The 22,206-nt window shown below is 41.8% G+C and overlaps 1 protein-coding gene and 1 long non-coding RNA gene across 2 annotated transcripts in view; one reads left to right on the plus strand and one right to left on the minus strand.

Annotated features, from left to right (window-relative positions):
• The window catches only part of LOC114018602, a 50,660-nt gene that overhangs the window by 12,881 nt on the left and 15,573 nt on the right, over positions 1 to 22,206 (plus strand). The window contains exon 2 of the long non-coding RNA XR_006289635.1: positions 8,818 to 8,929. This is a non-coding gene — a long non-coding RNA (uncharacterized LOC114018602). The remainder of the gene's footprint in view (positions 1 to 8,817; positions 8,930 to 22,206) is intronic.
• On the minus strand, positions 5,347 to 6,730 carry SF3B5 (splicing factor 3b subunit 5). Its single transcript, XM_007056270.4, has one exon. The coding sequence runs from the start codon at positions 6,159 to 6,161 to the stop codon at positions 5,901 to 5,903; it is 261 nt and encodes an 86-aa protein (XP_007056332.2). The 5' UTR covers positions 6,162 to 6,730; the 3' UTR covers positions 5,347 to 5,900.

The following is a 22,206-nucleotide window of genomic DNA, read 5'->3' on the forward strand; positions in this document are numbered from 1 at the left end:
GCAGTTTGGTAATAATCATTAAATAACTGCATTGACTTATTTTGTTCAGGAGAATCCATCCTCAACATAGAGGATTCTGAAGACTATCCACCTTCAGCATCACCATCATTTTCTATAGTTTCAGAGTTATCTGCCAATGATAGTGTTTCAGTCACATCATGTGTATCACATAGCCACAGTATATCACCTGTAGTAAAAAGAAAAAAACCAACTCCATCATCCAGAAACAACCATAAATACATTTGTGATAAGAACCAGCAAATTACAAAAAGAGTAACTGATGAAAAAATTGCCTGATTTGTTTATGCAACAAACTTTCCTTTCCGTATGATTGAGAACCCACACTTTATTAACATGGTTCAGTCATTAAGACCAGGATACAATCCACCCAACAGAGCAGATGTCGCAGGCAAATTGCTGGATAAAGTGTATGAAAGAGAAATTGAGCAGTGTGCAAAAGGTCTAGAGGGTAAAATTGTTAACCTGAGTCTTGATGGGTGGAGCAATGTCCACAATGATCCTGTTGTATGTGCTCGTGTGACGAGAGAAGAAGGGAATGCCTTCCTTACAGAAACAATTGATACATCAGAAAACGCGCATGCAGCAGAATACTTAAAAGTAGCAATAAAAGCTATAACAAACTGTGAAAAAAAATTCAAATGTTTAGTAAGCAGCTTGGTCACAGACAATGCTGCAAATGTATCCAAGATGATAAAAAATTATTTAGAAGAGAGTCCCAAGCTAACATATGGTTGCAGTGCTCATTCAATGCACCTCCTAGCCAAAGACTTCCAGAAATAGAGGCTAATGTTTTTAAATCAGTTGTCAACTGTGATGACTACATCAATGAGGCCAGTTGAGTGACTATAGTACCTCCTTTGTCTACTAGCTTGATCTGGTGATTGGATTTCAGGGACTATCTTCTCAGCTGCGGCGAGATTGCAGTGGATGTTATGTTTATGGATTTCAGTCAATTTTTTTCCCGAAGCAATCAACGTAATGATCAAGTGTGTGGCTTCGTCCACTGTAGGGTGTCCAGTCTGATTGTTTTCTTATGACTGTTGGTGGTCACATGGTAGTGGTGGGTGGTGTCATTATTGTGAAATAATTTTTTGAGGTGGAGTCGGTGAGAGAATTTTCTAGTTCTCCATGTTAATATAGTATCAGGTTCCGTCATGGAGCAGCCAATTCAGCTTGTTGGGGGTACTATTGATAAATTGTGGGGTGTTGTGCAGTGTCCATGTGGTGGCATGGTTTAGCCTGGAGGTGAAATTCCATGGGTTGTGGAGGAGTTGTAGTTGGTTCTACTTTTTGTATTTGATGGCTGTCATTACTGCAAACAACAATAATATAATGCAATGTAAAATGGTTGGTTTTGGTTTCAACAGCAAAGTAATTAATATACGAAAGCAGGTATTTTACATTCAGCGTAAACACTACTACGACCGGACATTATCATCACCAACAAGGACCAGACGATCATCATGGTGGATTTCTCAGTGCCCTTCGAGAACAGGACTCCGGCCTTCCATGATGCCCGAGCTTGAAAGGTAGAGAAATATGCCCCTCTGAACGAAACCTTGAGAGCTAAGGGTTACCAGGTTCAGACACGCACTGATCATCGGAGCCTTGGGCGCACAGGACACTAGTAATGAGAGAAAGCGGAATTGGTCAACGCTGTGCTCTGCTGATATGGCAACTCATGGTGTTGGACACCATCCAGTGGTCGAGGGACATCTACATAGAACACATCATCGGACGTCGGCAATACCAGGAGGGATGAGCTGGAGTGCCGATGAGAAGCGCAGTCAGGAAAGTAACTGAAATACTTCCTTCTCAATTATTGAGGGACAATCTCCACTCTGATATATTTTGCTTTCCACAACCAAATCTCTGTATAACTTTTCATGAGTGATGTACCCAAGTATTCGGATTCTAATATCTAAACTGTATTGCTAAATCTATTCACCTAAATTTGGGTTATTGCTGATTATGTACTCTATGTTATCATATGACTTAAAAACAAACTTTGTATTTGTGGATAATCTAAGAACTATACCCAGATGTACAAACACTCTTTTCTCAACCTATTATATAATTTTTTTAACTTTAGCTTTAATAAAAATTTTAAAACCACCTCATAGGATTGGACCCATTATGGATCTGATTCTGCAAGCAAAATTCCCAGTGAAGTCAATAGGAGTTTTGTGTCCCTAAAGACTACAGAATTAAGTCAGATGTTAGTAAATGTCAATGGCTCCTATTAGGTTATATGTAGTGTACATAATTTATCACACATTATAAAAGCTCCTTTATAATTTTTAAACATTACATATTTTGACATCAAACATTTCACAAGTAGAGCAAAAATACCTAAGAAAACCCTTTGCTTTTGTTTTTTGACATTTGCATCACTTATTCTTTGTTTTGTAATCCTTACCCACATGAGAAGTCCTAATTATTTCAATGAGAATACTTGAGTAGGAATTCTCATGTGAATAAAGGTTTGTAGGATCGGGCCTTCAATTTATAACAAATTTGAGCTTGTGCAAAATGAGATGTTACTTATTTGAGGGTTGTTTTTTTAATTCAAACCTTCAAGTTGTCTAGAGTATATGCATTCAAATTATAAATTTTTGTCTTTTAAAACAAATCCTTGTAGCATTACACAATAGAATGTTGTATTAAATTTAGGGCTGTCAATTAATCGCAGTTAACTCATGATTAACGCAAAAAAAACTAATTGCAGTTTTAATTGCACTGGTAAACAACAGAATACCAGTGACGAACCACAGCCACTGGGAGCTGCAGGGATCCATGCCTGTGGACAGTCAACATCAGCAAAATGTCTCACAGGCCTGGCCCGCAATCAGATTACCCTGATGGACCGCATGCAGCCTGCAGGTTGCCCACCACTGATGTAGACCCTGCTGATGCACATTAAGTTCCCTACTGCACTCCCCTAAATTGCATTTTTAATGTAATATGGACAAGAACACGCATTGTTACACTAGATAAGCCAATTGATAAAGCTTCCCCATAAAACATTTCATATGGTTTCTTCAGGAATGGATTTAATAGTGGGAAAGGTGAAGTCTTTGGATTCTTCTTTCACTTTTAAGAGATTCAACAACCTACCTGCCATTTTCAGCCCAAAGCTGTGGACTTTACATGTTTGTGCATCATCTGGCACAAATAACCAGAACACCGTCAATTTAAAAAAAATTAAACTACTTTAAACTTAGTCACTTGTTATGCCTTGTACTTTGTCTTCAGACAGGAACTGCAAGCATTATTTGTGTAGAACTTTATCAGCCTCAAGCACCATTTTTACCTCTATACATTCAATGTACTGTAACAGTAAAATTCTAACAGAGCAAATATTGGCTAATCATTGGGACTTCTAGAACAGGGTCTCTATTTAAGGCCTTGTCTACATGGGAAAGGTTCAGTATAACCTAAAGGTGTGAATTTAAAAGTGATGGAGTTCTACAAAAAACACCTCCCCACTGTGGCCATTTATAGTACTAAAAGCTGGAGGGTGGGTTGTTTTGTTTAGCTTGTTACTGGAGAAAGGATTTATGCTAAACCAATGTCACTCATATGGTATCAACACAGGGGAGTTCAGAGTGATATAACTGGTAACTCATGAAAGCAAGGCCTTAATAAAAGAATAGACAGCACAGAAAGACAATCTATGTACCCCAAACTTAAAACTCTTGGTTTAAAAAGATAAACTTTATATCCAGATATGCTGAACTGTAATGAAATGCATTTCTGTATCCACCCTGTGCTAGATAAAACAGATGTGCTGAAGCTTTATTTTAGCTTCTGCCTATGTCCAGCCTACATGTGGTCATGGTGTATGCTCTACTAAACAGCTGAATTAACAGATTCCCCTTCATCTCATGTGAAAAGGGTCATCATTTTGGAAACACTTGTGCAGGAGAGAGGAGACAATGCAGCTCCTAGCTATACACAGTACTATACCTCCCCTTCCTGAACTAGAAAGACAAACCAACACTTCAATTTGGAACTAAAAATAAAGGAGCGTGGCCATTACCATCCAGTTCCCAAAATAGGAGCTCCATTAATGTTATCGGGTTCTACCTCCCAAAACTCAAACTATTTGCTTTTGCTGTTGCAAGCAAACAGTATGATATTCTCAAGTTAGAAACAAGCCAAGAGCAGCACAATCCACTCTGCCAGTCAAGTTAACAGTAGTTTTAAATTGTTGCCCTAGCATTTCATCACTCTGCCCAAGTCTTCTACACTAGGGTTTTACATACTTTACTCTTCCAGGATAGAAACATAAACATTATTAAAAGGAGATCTGCACAGAAAAAAAAAACAGATTTTTGCTTGTTGTGGAAATGGGTAAGTTTATGTAAACTACTAATAGGGGAGAAGCCTTTCAGCAAAAAGTTATTTCATTTCTCCCAGACTCCCTGCAGTGCTGTTCATTGTTGCTGTATACATTCAAGCATTTAGGAGATGAAGTTTCACTTTGCTATTAGTACAATGGTCAAAATAGAAAAGGCAACAGAACTATATACCTGTAAGGGGGAGAAAAGAGTGAAAGCAACAAAAAGAGGGGAAACCAGAGGAAGAGAAGACACACACCACACAAGATGGGGTGAGGTTTAGAGAACCCAACAGTGCTCAGAGGAAACAGAGACAAGAGCAAACAAGATACTAGAGAAAATAATAAGTGTATCCCACTTAGTAATTCAGGGCCAGAAAGCATCAAATTACTTATTGAAAAAGGTGGTTTTGCTCCACATTTTACTACCACAATACATTCATGACTCAAATTAATCCCTTGGAGCACCATCAAATCTACAGGTTTGAAATTTGGTAAGCAAATGCCTGGAACGCAGGATGGGGAAATAGCTGCAATTATGGAAGCCACGATTCATGCTCCAGAAACAAATGCACCCAAAACCCTGTGAACACACATTACTATAGTTGTATAGAAACAAGGAGTCCGGTGGCACCTTAAAGACTAACAGATTTATATGGGCATAAGCTTTTGTGGGTAAAAATCCCGCTTCTTCAGATGCATGGAGTGAAAATTACAGATGCAGGCATTATTATACTGATCTAGAATGCCTTCATCTGTAATTTTCACTCCATGCATCTGAAGAAGTGGGTTTCTTACCCACGAAAGCTTATGCCCAAATAAATCTGTTAGTCTTTAAGGTGCCACCAGACTCCTCATAGTTTTTGTAGATACGGACTAACACGGCTACCCCTCTCACACTTAACACCATGTATAGTTATATAGGTGACTGGTCCCTGGTTTGTCTACCGAGCCATTAGAGGCAGATCACCAGGAACAACATCTGAAATCACTCAATGCATTTTTATTTCACATACAAATAAAAAATCCGTATAGCTAAACAAAGTGTGGCATGGGGTTGCAAACAGTGCTACCCCACAGGAAAGGGCTCGCGGCCGAGTCCCTCGAGTCCCCTCAGCAGCAGCGGGCCCCGCACTGGCTGGTCGCGAAGACACGTGCTTTCCTCGTAGTTAGGCCCCATCTCGGGAAGCAGCGGGTCCAGGTTCCCCCGCCCGGGGTCTGGCACAGTCCCGGCTCCCTCCCGGGCCACGGTCGCTGCTGGAGGCGGGGCGGCGGAGCAATACGTTTGCCGGGCTCACTCGCGGCCGAGAGCGGGAAGAAACAGCGGGGTCCAGCACGGCGAGCCCAGGCTCCCACCCCCGGCGGTGTCGAGGCGGCAGCTTCTCGCTCCTCCCGAGAGCCGCCCCCGCCCCGAATCCATCCCGGCTTCGCTCCCCTGCGGGCGGGGCGAGTTCTCGGGAAACCAGGTCGGGTCCAAAAGTTTGGGGGGCGGGCCGGAGAGGGGGGCTCCCTTGGAAAGGCAGAGGGAGGGGCGGCGCTAGGACTCCTCCGGCTTGTCGGCGGGCGGGCCGCAGGGCTGCAGCATCTTCTCCATGAGGTTGAAGCGCACGCGCGCCTTGCTCTCGTTCTCGGCGATGGCGAAGTAGTTGAGCAGGTCGAAGTGGCCCATGTAGGAGCAGTACGAGTCGCGGTGCTGGTTCACCAGCCACTCCCACTTGGTGGTGTCCGCGTGGCCCGTGCCGATGTACTTGGACTGCAAGTGCTCCAGCTGGCTGTGGATAGTGTAACGATCCGTCATGGCGGCGCTGGCGGGCGACCGTCTCGACACCGGCGAGCCCCAGGTGCTTCTAGACTTCACCCGGCTCAGGCACAAAATGGCGACCGGAAGTGACGTTTGGGAGGAAATGCGTAGTTGTACCCCCGGTCCCGACCCTTTCTTCCCTCAAGCGACACTACGTCGAAGAGTCACAAAACCTCGCACTCTGAGGAGAAAAACGAAACTGTGGTTCGCGTCGCCCAGGGACATGATGGGATCGCGCCCGGCTGAGAAATGAGGTAAATTCACCCTCTCTGGGCGGCGCATGCGCTGATTGCACTTGCACGGCCCCAATTGCATGCTGGGAGCTGTAGTCCCCGGGCTTGCGAAGAGCCGGCGGCGGCGGGTCGATTCTGTTGCCGGGCGCTAGCTGCGTCTTTCTTTTCATAAACAGCCCGTGGGCGCGAGGCGTGCTGACCCCCAGCTCCGCGCTCTCAGGGAGCCTCGTGCAGCGCTCGTTGGCGCCGGGGTCTGAGCCCAGCTCGGGCACGTCGTGGCTGTTAAACGGGCACGGGGGGAGCGGGGCGCTGCCCGCCCGGCCCAGGACCGGCCACCCGGCCCAGGACCGGCCACCCGGCCCCTCGCTTCGTTCCTGGGCAGCCCCGAGGCCGGGGCGTGTCTGTAACGGGGGGTTAACTGGGTTCGGCCCAGCCCCCATTGGCCGGCCCAACGGGCGCCCCGCAGCCAGCTGCGCACAGTGCTTCGGTGCAGCGGGGCCTGGGGCAGAGCGCGCCAACAGCCCCCGTGCGACATTCCCGCCCCGGCTCTGCTCAAAGCGCCTCCGTTCGGAGCCTGGGCGGCCTGCCTGAGCCCTGGGCCCGCAGAGCTAAGCTGGGTCCCTGCAGCGGGAGTGCTGCTGCTCGCAGAGTGGCATAGCGGCCGACTGGGACATGGGGAGTGTTTTCCAGGTTGCTTGTGGCGTGCATCGGTCTGCTGCTGTGCACGTGCCTGTCGTTTTACTCGCCTCTTGGGGTTACGAGCACAGAATGGCGTCGTGCCTCTGAACAGAGGAAATGGTTAGAAAACGGAACACTTTAGAAACGAGGTTTTACTTCCCTCCTAGGTGCACCGCAGCCTGGCTATTTGCGGTGCAGTTCTGTCTCTTCAATGTGAGGCTTCCTGGGGTGCTTATTTCTAGAGCAGGAATGAGATTCTGTTTACATAAAGGGTTCAGAGTAGCAGCCCTGTTAGTCTGTATTCACAAAAAGAAAAGGAGTACTTGTGGCACCTTAGAGACTAACCAGTTTATTTGAGCATAAGTCTCTAAGGTGCCACAAGTACTCCTTTTCTTTTTGTGTATATAAAGATAACCTCAGGAGCTGGAATAGGCTGTGGGAGAAAAACCACACCCATTACACAACTATATTTAAATAGTTTGCCTGAGAAAAGTAGACAGATGGGTTTTTTGTTTATGAGGGGAGGGGATGTTTTTTGGATTTTTTTTTTTTTTTGAGGACCCATGGTTGTGGAATTATATGCAATTCCCAGAGATTCTCTAGCCTGGTTTTATAACATGGTGCTTATCTGGTTCCCAGACAGGTGAATTATGTAATAACTGCATTATCAGATCTACATCTCCACTTCAGAAAACTACTTGATGCTTGAGTTTACACCCATGAAGATCAAGAGAGCTTTGTTATTGATTTGAAAGAGAATTGAGATGTGGTTTGGGTATATATGAGATCCTGAATTACTGACAATCTTCATATATTTCGCAATAATAATTTATTAAAGGTATTGGCCTATACTTGTAACTGTCAGTTGGCTCACTATTAGAATTTTCAATTAAAGTAATTAACGCTTCAGTAAATGATTTTTATACAAGAATGATTATGAATATTGAATAATTAAGGGACTACAGTTTCTCCATACTGAAATTCGTAAAGAGTAAAAATTGTATCATTCCAAGTTGTTGGGAGATGCCCAGTAACGAGAAGAAATCTACACTTGCAGTGACTCTAACTGGCCATTGGGTGTCAGAGTTGTCCTGTACTTGAATACAATAATAATCAGTATGAGTGGTTGCTGCTGCAAAAGTCAGTGGGACTGTTCTCATGTGAGACAGCTAGTTCAATGGAGAAAGACGGACACTGTGATTTTCTACCTTGGGGTTTTACCTGATCTTTTAAGCCTCCCATTGGTCCTGCATGTAACAGGAGAGCCCACACATGGTATGTTAATACAATTCAATCATAGGGACAAATCAATCCAGAAAGAAGGGCATTGTTATATGAGCATTGTTATATTTGACATGCACCTGGAAACATTACAAAACGCACTTTGCTAATTTTCTGACACTTACTAGAAATCACAGCATCCCTCACTATTTTGGTTTGTTGTCCTGCTGATACAGTATCACAGAGATCTCCCTGACAATAAATTGCTTGAGATTTTTCCAGGGACCAGCCTGAACAGAATGGAAATATGTGAGAATAATGTGGGGCTAAGGTAGGAAAGAATTCTCATTCCTGGATGGAAAATACATTGCATGGGAAAAGATTATGCATTTTTCTTATAAGCAGGCCTCTCTGGCTCCTAACAGGATTCTTTGACAATTACTTGCACAGATCCTATCAACTCTGTCATGCTAGGCTAATAAAACCTCTCTTGTTAATTCTGTGGTCTTTTTTTCCCCCAGATGTCCCATGGTGTCATATACATTGTACAAACCTTATTATATGCACATAATTGGACAAGTACTTTGATGACTTACAACTCCTGTAACTGCAGAATGTGCATAAATTGGCCCAGTGAGTATCAGCTGGAAGATCTTTTCTTCTTTACTGAACAATCCTATGTAAAGCTTTTTCCACAAACTGGACCTCTCCTTCCCTCCCCATTTCTCATCCTTGCTATCCAAATCGTGATTCTTTTCCAGTAAGTGAATTGCTCATAATATATCTTAGCATAAAAACAAGGAAGCCATGGTAAAAAAAATTTAAATTATTTCCTAGAAATTTTGCTTTATTTAATGTTTTGAATCTGATTTAATGGTGTAGAAAAAAAAACACTTTTCACAGAACAGGATTGTGCCACTGGATCCTAGCCAAAGCTGTACATAGTAAGAAAATGATAAAAACAAGAGATAAAAGCAACAAAATACCATATCCTACCACTTCAAGGCATATGCTTCAAGTACGTGTCTGGCTTTTTAAATCAACCTGCAACTAAAATGTTTTATCCTTTCTCTAAATCTAGCATCCACTCCCAAAATTACATTTGCTTGAGGCCCAGGGCAAGCACTATCCAGAACTGGGCCAGTGACATGTTTAAGGTTTGATATTTAGCAATGCATCCCAACTAGCGACAGAAACTTTGTACAGAGGAATGGAGAGATTCCCAGCTTATAACCCTGGAAGGGCCTAAAATATTAGATTTAAAAATTATGAGCTTTTTAAAGGAAATTTGTAGAGAGGTTTGACACGTTATTTCAATTTTTAATTCTCCTCTGCAACGTGTATTGCTAGATGTACACATCTGCCATTATCAAAACTCTCTGAAGCATTTTTAAAGTAGTTTTTTTATAACATATGTGGCATGTATATGATGGCATAGTAGGGGATAAAGGCCCTGATCCTGCAGGCTGCCTTCCACGGGCCCCTAAACCAATGCTGAGCCCCATTGACCTCACTATGGCTCTGCATAGACAGAAGGAACCACTCAGATGGAGCAGTTTACAAGACAGGCTAAAGGTTGTCTGCGATGACCTGGGTAATGAAGTCATAGTTTCACATTGTGACTAATATAGTTAGTAATACACTCTCATACTGATAACACCTTTATTCCAGTTCCCAGCATTATGTTATACATATGTAATGGATTATGTAATAATAATAAATACCTTAGATCAATATTAACACTAGGTTAGTTTAGTTTAATTTAGAAAGTTATTGATAATCTATTCCATAGTATTCAGGAGCATTTAAAGGAAGTTTCACACTAGAGTTTCACTAGCATAGCATCTATGGACAAAAGCTTGAAATAGAGCAATTTAAGAAACATGGGACAAACAGAGAGAGAGCATCTGTTTAAAGAACACGTCAAAAGTCTCAGAAAGAGATAACTATCACTTGATATTTGGAGAGGAGCTCTTTATTCCAAAGCCTTTATTTTGAAAATAAAAGCCTCTCTAAACTAATGTGCTGAGTTTCTGCTAAAGCTAAAAATAGAGCAGACAGTCTCAGGTGAATTTAAACTGTTTATAATTACTGCAGGATAATTTTTAAAAATTCACAAAGTTATGTTCTTTTTCATGCATTTTGGTAAATAAAATGGATCTTAAAATCAAGAATCAGTAATCAGCAGTTATGTAGGCAGCTGTGCTCTGATTTCTCCTTTCCCGCATCCTTCTCACCTTTCTTCCAGGACCTTTTTATGTCATTCATCCCAGTTAAAGTATCACAGCTAATACAGAGCTGAGGGAGACAACAGTCTGTCATGAATAAGTGGGCTTGTATGGTAGCATAAACACATTTGAATCACCCTTAACAGAAAACCCCACTTTAACTTTTTATGGTCAGCCTAAGATAGAAGGAGCTGATCAGAACAATGACCAATATTCTGTATCCACTACAATTCTTCTGTGTAGTAGGGCAAGTTAGGACAGAGAAAAAGACAACTCTCATTCTCCCTTCTTTGTCTGACCCTTCAAAACTGCTTAATATAGCAGTCTTCATTTTCATGTTTTTTAAATATGTATTTATGTTTTTAAAGAAACTATTTTAAAATTACTTTCCACAAAGAAGCCTATCTATTTAAAAAACACTAATATTTATCATTTCAATTAGATACTAGAACAGTGGTGTCATAATCCTTATCTAAACAGAACTCTAACGTTTCTATTACGCACAAGTCTAAAACTCATCTGTAAACACAATGAGTCAATAGATAAGAAATTCGAGACAGTACAAAAAATACTTTCAGTAGAAGTGCGGAGATGTTGATATCTCTGAATCGCTAACATGACTGACCAAAATGGTTCATTTGATGCTGTCGTAAATGCAGTGTACTAATTTATTTTATGGAGTTTTGATCTGAGGATTACTGACATGACAGACAATAATGGATACACAGAAATCATTGTGGTTGATCATGGCAATAGATATTTAGGAAAGTTTAAACTAAGGATAAGTTGAACAATACAATAGAGCTGGTTCATCTTTGTGTTACTGGGTTCTGGGGTATCGATAACAGAAAAGACTGTTAACCAGACCAGTGCTTCTCAACCTTCTCAGGTTGGCAATCTCTTATTCAAAAGCAAAAGTGTTCATTACCCCCTTACGTTTTTAGCTTACTTTTATAGTAAATGTATCAATGATAACAATAAGCCTGTATAAGTTAATACATACCTACACACACACACTAACTACATTAAAAGAACATTTTTAAGGTTGAAACGTCAAGCACTCAAAAGTTAGGATATGCCAAAATTAAAGTTGTTTGTGGAACTTTAGTTTGGCCTCCCCTTTGCTTTATGTATCAGGCAGATTCCTTGTCTATGCTACATGGGCCCCGCCAGGCAATGTTTGAGAGCACAGGAGAGACAGTCTCCCTGCTGTCAGTTGAAGTGCCTGAACCCAGACCTGGCACGGCCAGTAGCGGACCAGAGCTGCAATTGCTGGGAAAATCCTGCTCAGTCCCAGGCTGGATTGAGCAAACAGAATCTTCAGAGATTTCAGTAGCTACAATCTCTGAAGTCTTTACTGAGCATATGTGATCTGCAATTTTTGCAAAGGCTTTTAAATTGGCCAAGTTTGGGTGAATTATTATAGAAGACAGCACAAGTCACCTGGCTGCCAAATTTCACATCCTTGCTCCAAAGCTGGGGGCTCTAGAGCTGTTCAAAGAAAAGGTCACCAGATTTTTTTTACCATTAGTAAAGCAAACGTATTTTTTCCTAATCTCATTCTCGGAAATGGCTATTCTGTTTTGGCTGAAACTTTCCAAAAATTTCAGCCTGAGGAAGACACCCAGCATAGAAAATTTCATGGTTAAACTATGGCAGAGTTATAAGCAATTGAAAACATGGTTTTATAATGTGAAGTGTCAGGCAACCTTAATAATAGGCAGTGCGAGCAGCCCTACCTATAGTTTTTGTGTGCGCTTTGAGAGCTTGTCAGAGAATACCTGACTTTAAAGGGTAAGGACGGGCAGGGAGTGGGGTAGTGAGAATTTCTATGCTTTAGCTCAGCAGTTCTCAAACTGTGGGTTGGAACCACAAAGTGGATTGCGACTCTGTTTTAATGGGGTCACCAGGGCTGGAGTTAGACTTGCTGGGGTGTGGGGCTGAAGCCCGACCCCACCACCTGGGGCCAAAGCCCAAGTCCAAAGGCTTCAGCCCTGGGTGGCAGGGCTCAGGTTACAGGCCCTCCTGTCTGGGACTGAAGGACTCCGGCTTTGCGCTTCCCCCTCCCCCACCCCTCCCTGGGTGGCGGGGCTCGGGCAGGCTCAGGCTTCGATCCCCCCTCCTGGGCTTCTGTAGTAATTTTTGTTGTCAGAAGGGGGTCGCGGTGCAGTAGTGTTTGAGAACCCCTGCTTTAGATTGTAATAATAATTTCAGTTCTGTTAGGGGTCATGACCCATCGGTTGAGAAACACTGCACTAGACTATATGGTACAGACTACTGTACACAGTATTGCCAACCCCAAACATTCAAAATTCATCATTCAGACCCTAACAATCGTAAATTGGGTTAAAAATAATGAGATTTAAAACAATTGCGGTTCTTTTTGTCTTCTGTATTTTGAGCCATTAGATTTCACTGAATCACATTTGTTTTTCTCCTCTACCATGAGGGCTAGAAACTTACATTTAAAAAAAATACATAAGCTGAGATTCTCATTTATTCAGGTGACTCCAAGAGCTCAAGCTTTAAGAAAAACACCAATTATTGTGAGTGTTGGCAATGCTGTCGTAAGACCTGTGGGCAGACTGCCTTCTATAGTGCGCATACACTACCAGTAAGGCAGTCAAAAAATCCATGTGAAAAATAGTTTCCTTGCATATTCATGTACAGCAGCTGCTTCATCCATCTTGGTATTTAAGCCATTTTATGGCTTGGGAAAAGCCCCTACAGAACTGATTCATGGTGATTGTAAACTGTCATTTTTCTTGTGTGTTCTTTCCCTTTTCCCTAACTTTGTCTGTCTTATTCATTTTGATTGCAATCTCTCAGGGACAAGGACTGGCTTTAATTCTGTTTTGTACAGAGCCTACCACAATGAGGCCCCTAGGCACTACTGCAATAAAAATAATAATGTGGATATTGGTAAAATTTACTTCTGTGCAGAGGGCCAGCACAGGCATCTGTCAACACTACCAAGATACTTTAAATTTTTTAATAGGGAGAAGGAAGTAATGGAAAATTATCACAAGCATCTTTCTAGGGTGTTCTCCAGTGTTCTACTCCAGATAGGGCCTAAATATGTGGTCACTATTCACTAGGGCAGGGATGGGCAAACTATGGCCCGCGGGCTGGATCTGGCCCATCAGAGCTTTGGATCCGGCCTGCAGGATTGCCAGCCCCGTGCCACTCCCAGAAGCGGCCGGCACCGCGGACCCTGGGAGCGGGGAGGGGCAGAGGGCTCCGCGCACTGTCCTCGCTTGCAGGCACTGCCCCCTGCGCTCCCATTGGCCGGGAACGGGGAACCATGGCCAATGGGAGCTTTGGGGGAGGTACCCTCAGGCGAGGGCAGTGTGCGGAGCCCTCTGCCCCCCCGGTCCTCTGCCCTGAGCCCTCCGCTGCACCCCTCCTGTACCCCAATCTCTTGCCCTGAGCCCCTTCCTGCACACCGAACCCCCTCCCACACTCCGCACTCCCTCCTGCACGCCAACCCCCGCCCCAGCCCTACATTCATGGCCCTGCATGCAATTTCCCCATCCAGATGTGGCCCTTGGCCAAAAAGTTTGCCCACCCCTGCACTAGGGGCTCAGTATCACAAGATGCTGAGCACACTGGCCCCAATCGACTACACTCAGCACTTTGCAGGATCAGACTCTAATTGTAAAGAAGGTTGAAATGTTATTTCACGATTTGCCGGAAGCAAAATCACTATTGCAAGAACAGAATGATAGCTATTCCAATTGACACTCACACATGATATAACATTGACATTTGAATCCATGTGGCACACTAAAAGATGTGAAATTATTTCCTGCCTTTTGGGGAGAAAACACAAAGACAAAGAACTTACTTTCAGGCTGGTCTTTACAGACATATGCCACTCACTCTATATAACCAAGGGACAAGCACACATCAGCAGCAGTAGGAAATGGCTGTATAAAAGTAAATTTAATCCATATATGACATACAGCACGAGCATTGATCAGTCCAATCAAATTCTGTTACAGTTCCTTTCTTTCCATACATAACCATTACAATTATTTTTTGGGCAGGGGGCAGGTGAGGAGGTTACCATTCTCTAAAAAAGTATTTGTCCTGTTCTATGCTAGTTAACTACTCAGTTACATCAGCCACAGTTGTTTCCATACCTTGGCTCCCTTGTACATGCATCACCGTTAAAAGGTTCTTTCTGAATGACTCTTTACTGCAGAATTAATTTATATTGTAAATGGAGAATGGAATCTTGCACAGATTTCTGAGTCATAAACTTACTTACATAATTTAAAATAATAAAACAAGCTAGTCCACTGACTCAGCTGAATATCACATTCTTTCACACATGCACACACACCAGTAACCTGGAGTGGAGATCAGATTTAATTACAACATGAACCATTGCAGTGACACATCTACTTCAGATATGCTCTTCTGTCCAAATTTCTGCTAAACAAGGCATGATTTATGGCTTTAGGTACACAGTATGATCATGCAGTCAGGAAAATAGGACTTGTCATACTGGATCAGACCTGTGGTCCTTCTTGTCTGGTTTCCAACAATGACCAGGACTAGATGCTTCAGAGGAAGGTGCAAGAAGCAACCCCAAGTTCCCTGTGTCCGTGAACCTCCAACTGCTAGAAGTTGGGACTGGATGACAGGGAATAAATCACTTGAAGTTGCCCTGTCCTGTTCATTCCCTCTGAAGCATCTGGCATTGGCCACTGTTGGAGACAGGATACAGGGCTAGATGGACCATTGGTCTGACCTAGTATGGCCATTCTAATGTTCTAAGCCTTGCAATAGGCAGATATGGGATAATCTGGCCCTCAAATTCATCAAATATAGATTGTGATTATTGAACTACCCTAAGCATTTGCTTTTTCAATAAGATTCTGTTACATATTAGCTGAGAAACTAATGTTTCATGAAAAAAAAAAACAAGGAGTCCTTGTGGTACCTTAGAGACTAACAAATTTATTTGGGCATAAGTTTTTGTGGGCTAGAACCCACTTCATCAGATGTAATGTTTCATGGTGACTCTTTGTAGAAAGAAAATGGTAATTGGAAAATGTCTTTAATAAACCCCACCCACCTCTCATTTGCATTTGTTTGCTGCATTTTTGGACTTTCTGAACAGGAATAGGAATACTAAATTTATATTCCATTAGAAAAGAGTAAATGTAAAAGGACACAGACAGAATCATGTTATGTTCACTCATAAGTAAGATCTAGAAAATGGGATGGAATCTCTGAGTTGGCATAAAGTTTTTAAATGATAGGATGGAAACCGAGAGCCAAATTCTTCCCTAAGATACATGAGCACAACTTCCATTGATTTTAGTAGGAGTTGGTATGAATACCTGAAAGCAGAATTTAGCTTTTAATTCAGAAGATCTGGAGGGCAAAGGAAAATTAGGGAGAAACTTCTTTGCACTAAGGAAAATTAGTATGTGGAATGCTTCTCCAAACAAAGAAATAATAGCAACTAAAGTATGATTAAAGAGTCATGGAGCCTTACATCTAGCAAAATACTTATGAAGGGTAACCACCAGCCAGGCAATTATACATCACTTCCTTATAATGCAAATGAATAACTTTAATAGTACTTTTCATCCAATGATCTCAAAATGCTTTACAAACATTAGTTCATTAACACTCCCAACCCCTTTGTGAGGCAGGGAAGTATTATTAGTCCTGTTTTATGGAGTAGGAAACTGAGGTAGAGAGCATTTAAGGTAGGGAGGTAGAGAGCATGACTTGCCCAAAGTGAGCTACTGGCAAGATCAGGCATAGAACCCAGATCGTCTGATTCCCATTCTCCTGTGCTAAGCATCTGACGATCTTCCCCAGTCTAGCCCATCTATTTTCTTGTGAGTTACAAAAGCTAATTACCCAAGCACAGTACATAATGTCCAGATAAGCTTTGCTTATGACTACAAGCAAAAATCTGACCACAAAATATAACTGCTTGCTGTTTGTAAATTAGCCCTATGGAAAATTTCATTATCAGTTAAGATTCTGTTTCCTCCTACATTCTCAAGTAGTCATTAAGCTGAACCCACACTGTCACTGACACATTTCTTATACTTCACACTTTTAAGCATTACAATGTCTTTGCAACCTAAGATAGGTCTGCAAAGCCAGTCAAGTGTTTAACCCCAGTAAGTTCTAACACTTCTACAGCAAAATGAGAAACTGTCACTTCCTTGTCAGAACCTCAATTAGTCAGCATCAAGTCCATATGAATACACTTTTAAAGCAGTATCATCAATGTACCTTGTACAAACAACACATATATATCTTAAAATACCGAAGAGCTTGTGTACATTGGTGCTGATGAATGCTGAAATGCTTTGAGTTGCTTGGGTGAAGATGCTCTTCAAGTGCAAGATATTATTATTATTTATTCTACTAGTACTGTATTTGTTTATCTGGTAGTGGTGGGAGTCACTAAGTTTGGATCCAGATCTGAACTGAAATTTCTTCAAAAATTGGGTGCCTCAGAGCTGGGGTTTTGGTTTAACTGGTTATGAAATATGGGCGCTAACCACAAAGTTCAGGTATGGTTGTGAACTTCTAAAATGCTCCATGGGTGGTTGGATCTAGAGTAAGGGAGGCTACTCAGCTACTTACTCCCTCCCCAGAGCAAGTGGGTGGGAGAGAGCAAAGAATGGGCACAGTCGTGGCTTCACCCCTGTTTCCTCTCCCCAATGTGCATACACACTCTCACTGGCTAGAGTAGCTGAGCCATTATGCACTAGGTGCTGGTATAGCTCAGCAGTAAATTACTTTTCATAAGTAATACATACAAAAAACATAAGAATAGCCATACTGGGTCAGACCAAAGGTCCATCCAGGCCAGTATCCTGTCTACCGACAGTGCCAATGCCAGGTACCCCAGAGGGAGTGAACCTAACAGGTAATGATCAGGTGATTTCTCTCCTGCCATCCATCTCCACCTTCTGACAAACAGAGGCTAGGGACACCATTCCTTTCCCATCCTGGCTAATTAATGGACTTAACCTCCGTGAATTTATCCAGTTCTCTTATCCACTTCTCTTTATAGGACCCTGTTATAGTCCTAGCCTTCACAACTTCCTCAGGCAAGGAGTTCCACAGGTTGACTGTGAGCTGAGTGAAGAAGAACTTCCTTTTATTTGTTTTAAACCTGCTGCCCATTAATTTCATTTGGTGGCCCCTAGTTCTTTTATTATAGAAACAAGTAAATAACTTTTCCTTATTCACTTTCTGCACACCACTCATGATTTTATATACCTCTATCATATCCCCACTTAGTCTCCTCTTTTCCAAGCTGAAAAGTCCTAGCCTCTTTAATCTCTCCTCATATGAGACCCATTCCAAACCCCTAATCATTTTAGTTGCCCTTTTCTGAACCTTTTCTAATGCCAGTATATCTTTTTTGAGATGAGGGGACCACATCTGTACGCAGTATTCAAGATGTGGGTGTACCATGGATTTACATAAGGGCAATAAGATATTCTCCATCTTATTCTCTATCCCTTTTTTAATGATTCCTAACATCTCGTTTGCTTTTTTAACTGCTGCTGCACACTGCGTGGATGTCTTCAGAGAACTATCCACGATGACTCCAAGATCTTTCTGCTGATTAGTTGTAGCTAAATTAGCCCCCATCATATTGAATTAGCCCCCATCATATTGAATTTTCCTCAGGAATAAGGTTGAAGCAGTGGAGCAATTGTGACTCAGAGGTGAACCTACCCCACCATGAAAAATATTGCAAAGCTTGCCTCAAAACCTGGTGAATTCCCAGGAATCCTCTATCTGTCTAGAGCAGCGGTGTCCAATGGAAATTCGATGCTAGCCACACTTGTGGTTTTGAATTTTTCTTATTAGCCACATTAAAAAAAAGTCACATTAAGCCACATTATAAAAAAGCCACATGCATTAGCCACAATTCAATAGCCTATTAGCCAAATGTGGCTAGTGGAAAACATATTGGACACCTCTGGTCTAGAGGCTCCAGCCCCCATGGAGGGGCTCTGGAGAAAAGATAATACAGCCTGAGGATAGGCTCCACAGAGCTAGAAGGGAGAAAGTGGGGATTTCCCTTGCACTGTCCAGTCTCTGTGTCCAGTCTCTGTGTTCCTGATGTCCTCCACAGGGTCTGAATGAGGGGGAAGCCAGTGCTGTCAAGGCAGCTGAACCTCATTCTTTGGTAAAGAAGGAAGATCTGTGTATGAAGGGGTGATCTATGTGTCTGTTGGTTGTCCAAGTATTTGATGCATTATTTTCAACAGGAGTAAGTATACACTTCACATCTTTAGCTGAAGATTGAGCATTGTTTACTCATGAAAGTAACATTTAAAGCACTTTTCCATTTACATTTTAGATTAACGCCTGGTCTACACTAGAAAGTTAGGCTGGCATAACTACGTCACTCAGGGGTGTGAAAAATCCACACTCTGAGTGGTGTAGTTAAACTGACCTAAGTCCCTGTGTAGAGAGCACTAGGTCAATGGAAGAATCCTTATGTTGACCTAGCTACCGCCTCTTGGGGAGGTGGATTACCTACACTGACTGGAGAACACCTCCCATCAGTGTAGGTAGTGTCTACATTGAAACACTATAGCAACGCTGCTGCAGCAGTGATGCTGTAGTGTTTTTAAGTGTACACAAACCCTAAGAAATCATGTTTTGGGTTTCTACATCAATGAACTGCATTTATCTGCACCTGAATGCTTTTATAAAAGTGTTTGGGGGCGGAGGTGATGTTTTATGGTGAAGGATTATACATCCAATGACGTGACAAATAATGAAAAATATATAGCACATCCACTCTGACTCTAGGAATGGTGTTCACATGCTAAATTTGAACATAGTATACTGTATTAAAATATTATTTACATAAACTCATACATCTTCTGGAGAGGAACCTATTTCCATAACTGCAAAGAAATAATTGTTAGTTTTTTGTCAGTCCTTACAAGCATTATTCCATAAGGAGGAAAGTTTATTTCGCAAACTTTGTATAGTTTTTTCCTACCAATGTGTCACAAAACACTTTTATTGTAGTCTCTATTTGTTTTGAATTACTCTGCATGACTCCATACAGTTAGTTTAGACTGTATTGCATTTTGTCTTGTGGTGGATGTTTCCTGTGCATTATTTACAATATTGGAGTGCCCACAGGCCTCGACCAAGAAGGGAGGCTCCGTGTGCTAGCCACTGACAGTTCCTGCCCCCAAGAGCTTCCTTTGAGTAAAGGAAAAAAGTAAGAGTAAAAAGATTGTATAAAAATGCTCCCCAGAAACATAAGTTAAGTCATTTGAATTTTCTAGTGTAGCTCTAATATGTAGCTTTATATTAATTATGTGAAATCCATTGCCTCTAAAAATAGCCTTTTTCGTCATACATATATATTAGACACGTTATCCCTTGCAGGTAAAAAAAAAAAATTCTGATCAACTCTGTGTGGATACTCTTATTCTGGAATAAGCGAGTCCACACATGGAGATAATCAGGAATAACTCCATCTGTAGACAAGCCCATAGACCTTGGCTACACCAGGATTTTTTTTTACCTGCAATTCCCAATGGATACAGATCTGTTGGTGGACGGTGTAGTGTAGCCAAAGCTTAGGTCGACTAAGGTATTTTTACCACCCTCCTGACTAACCGTACTTTGAACCACCACCTGTGGGATTGCACTCACTAGAAATTACTGGTCCTTGTGTTGATACAGTCATACAGTTGTCCTCCCACTTGCCACCCCACTCATTTTCATTTTTAATGGTGAGCCAGTTCCATAGCTGGTATAAATCACCATAGCTCCACTGACTTCAGTGAAACTTTTAAAGGACATTTATAGCTATTCAGTGCCAGTAATTCTTCACTTTCTGTACTCTGAGTGCTTGACTGTGGCTGAAAAACTATTTGCAGCATCTTTTAAATAGCCACAACTGTCTACAGCTAGGTTTCAAAAAATAAAACACAAGCCCCTATTTTCCTCAGCTCAGGTTCATGACTTGTTTGACAAATATCCCTGCACCTCAATATGTACCATTGATTTTTATTTGTTTCCTTGCTAGAACACAACCCTATCAAATACAAACATAAATATAACATGGTTTCATTAAAAGTGATATATGGAAATCTGTCATGCCATTAATGTGCTATCTACAAATTACCTGTCTGGCTTTCTATTCAGTAACAATAATTAGTCATGGATGGTCTGTGAAATTTATCGCTCTCTGTCCATGTATTCCAAATTAGTCACCTAGAAAGGCTTTTTTCAGCTTCAGACAGCCTTTTAGCTAACTATGCCTTTTCTTCTCAGATGCAGAATTTGCTACAACTACATTATTCTAAGTTAGACTACTGTGAAGTGCTCTTCTTGGGGCTAACCAAGCCACTTGAAAGCTTCAGCTAGTGACCAATGCCTTCAGAATACAGTGGCTATATGATAAGAGAATATTCTGTGCAGTCTTTGCCGGCTGCCAAGCCCCTTCTGAATGAATTGCAAGGTGCCCTTTATGGAAAAGTCCTATAGAATTGAATAAGGATTATAAATAAATATGGTTCTATAGAAATTAAAAACCCATACAATGGGTTTCTGTCTTGGGGTTTGTGGGTTGTTTTTGTTTGTTTACCTATTCAGCAGAAAGGATGTCATTTTCTAGTTATTTATATAGGATGCTCCAAAAAACTACAGAAGGCTAACATTTTCTATTACATTTGTCAGATCATTTCCATAAGTGGATGATTACCATCTTCAAAGCCCTTAAAAGTCTAGGACCCAGCTATCCCATGGTACCTCTCCCTTGTGATCTGCCAGGCAATCTGCCCAATCACTTTCCTAAGGCTGACAACTGAGGAGGTTGGGGCAGGGCATTCTTGGTAGCAGGAACTTTCCTCTGGAATTCAGTACTGCCAGAATTACACCTAAACCTGAGCCAGACCTTTTCTTAACCTTTCTGAGCTTGCACAGATAATCATTTATGTGGTCGTACTAAATGTTTAAAAGAAATTGTGGGATTAAGAGTACCATAATTGGATGGAGCATGATGATTCAAGCAGCATGAGCTTCACTCACATTGGTGGTAAAAATATCTTCCCACCAGTGTAGTGGTGTGGTTTCATCCTTTACTTTCTTAAGGATTCATTTGATTTTATCCACCGAATGGTGGACCGTGAGAAGAGTCTTAAGACCTTCTGTTTTTAAGTTGTTGATATAATAGGTGAGCTGTTTATGGTGTAGTAATTTCTTGATAGCCTCTAAGTCAGCTCCAATATGTATAGTCTCTATGTAGTCGTATAGTCGATATTTAGACTGAATGACTTCTGACTTTAGGTCATGCAACGTCACATTTATATCACATCCCCTTAGACTAGATACTTGACACAAACAAATATTTGCAATAAAATTGTTGATTATATGGTAAAACCTATTTACAGTAAACATTGGACACAGACTTCTTACACAGACACAGTGTCTATCTACCTGCACTATGGCTGACTGGTTACCAAGGGAATGGTGGTGCAGCTCGTAATTACATGTTCCTGACAAAGAGTTTAGGCACACATGGGGCTCCTCCCATATGCCTACAGTGCAAGTATATCCCAACCCTTTCTGCTCAGTACAGGCTAGTACATTAATGGTTTATACTCTTTCCCCTGAAGATGCACCCATTTATTTTCTTCCACAAAG

Source organism: Chelonia mydas, chromosome 3 (genome assembly GCF_015237465.2).
Source record: "Chelonia mydas isolate rCheMyd1 chromosome 3, rCheMyd1.pri.v2, whole genome shotgun sequence".
NCBI lineage: Eukaryota > Metazoa > Chordata > Testudines > Cheloniidae > Chelonia > Chelonia mydas.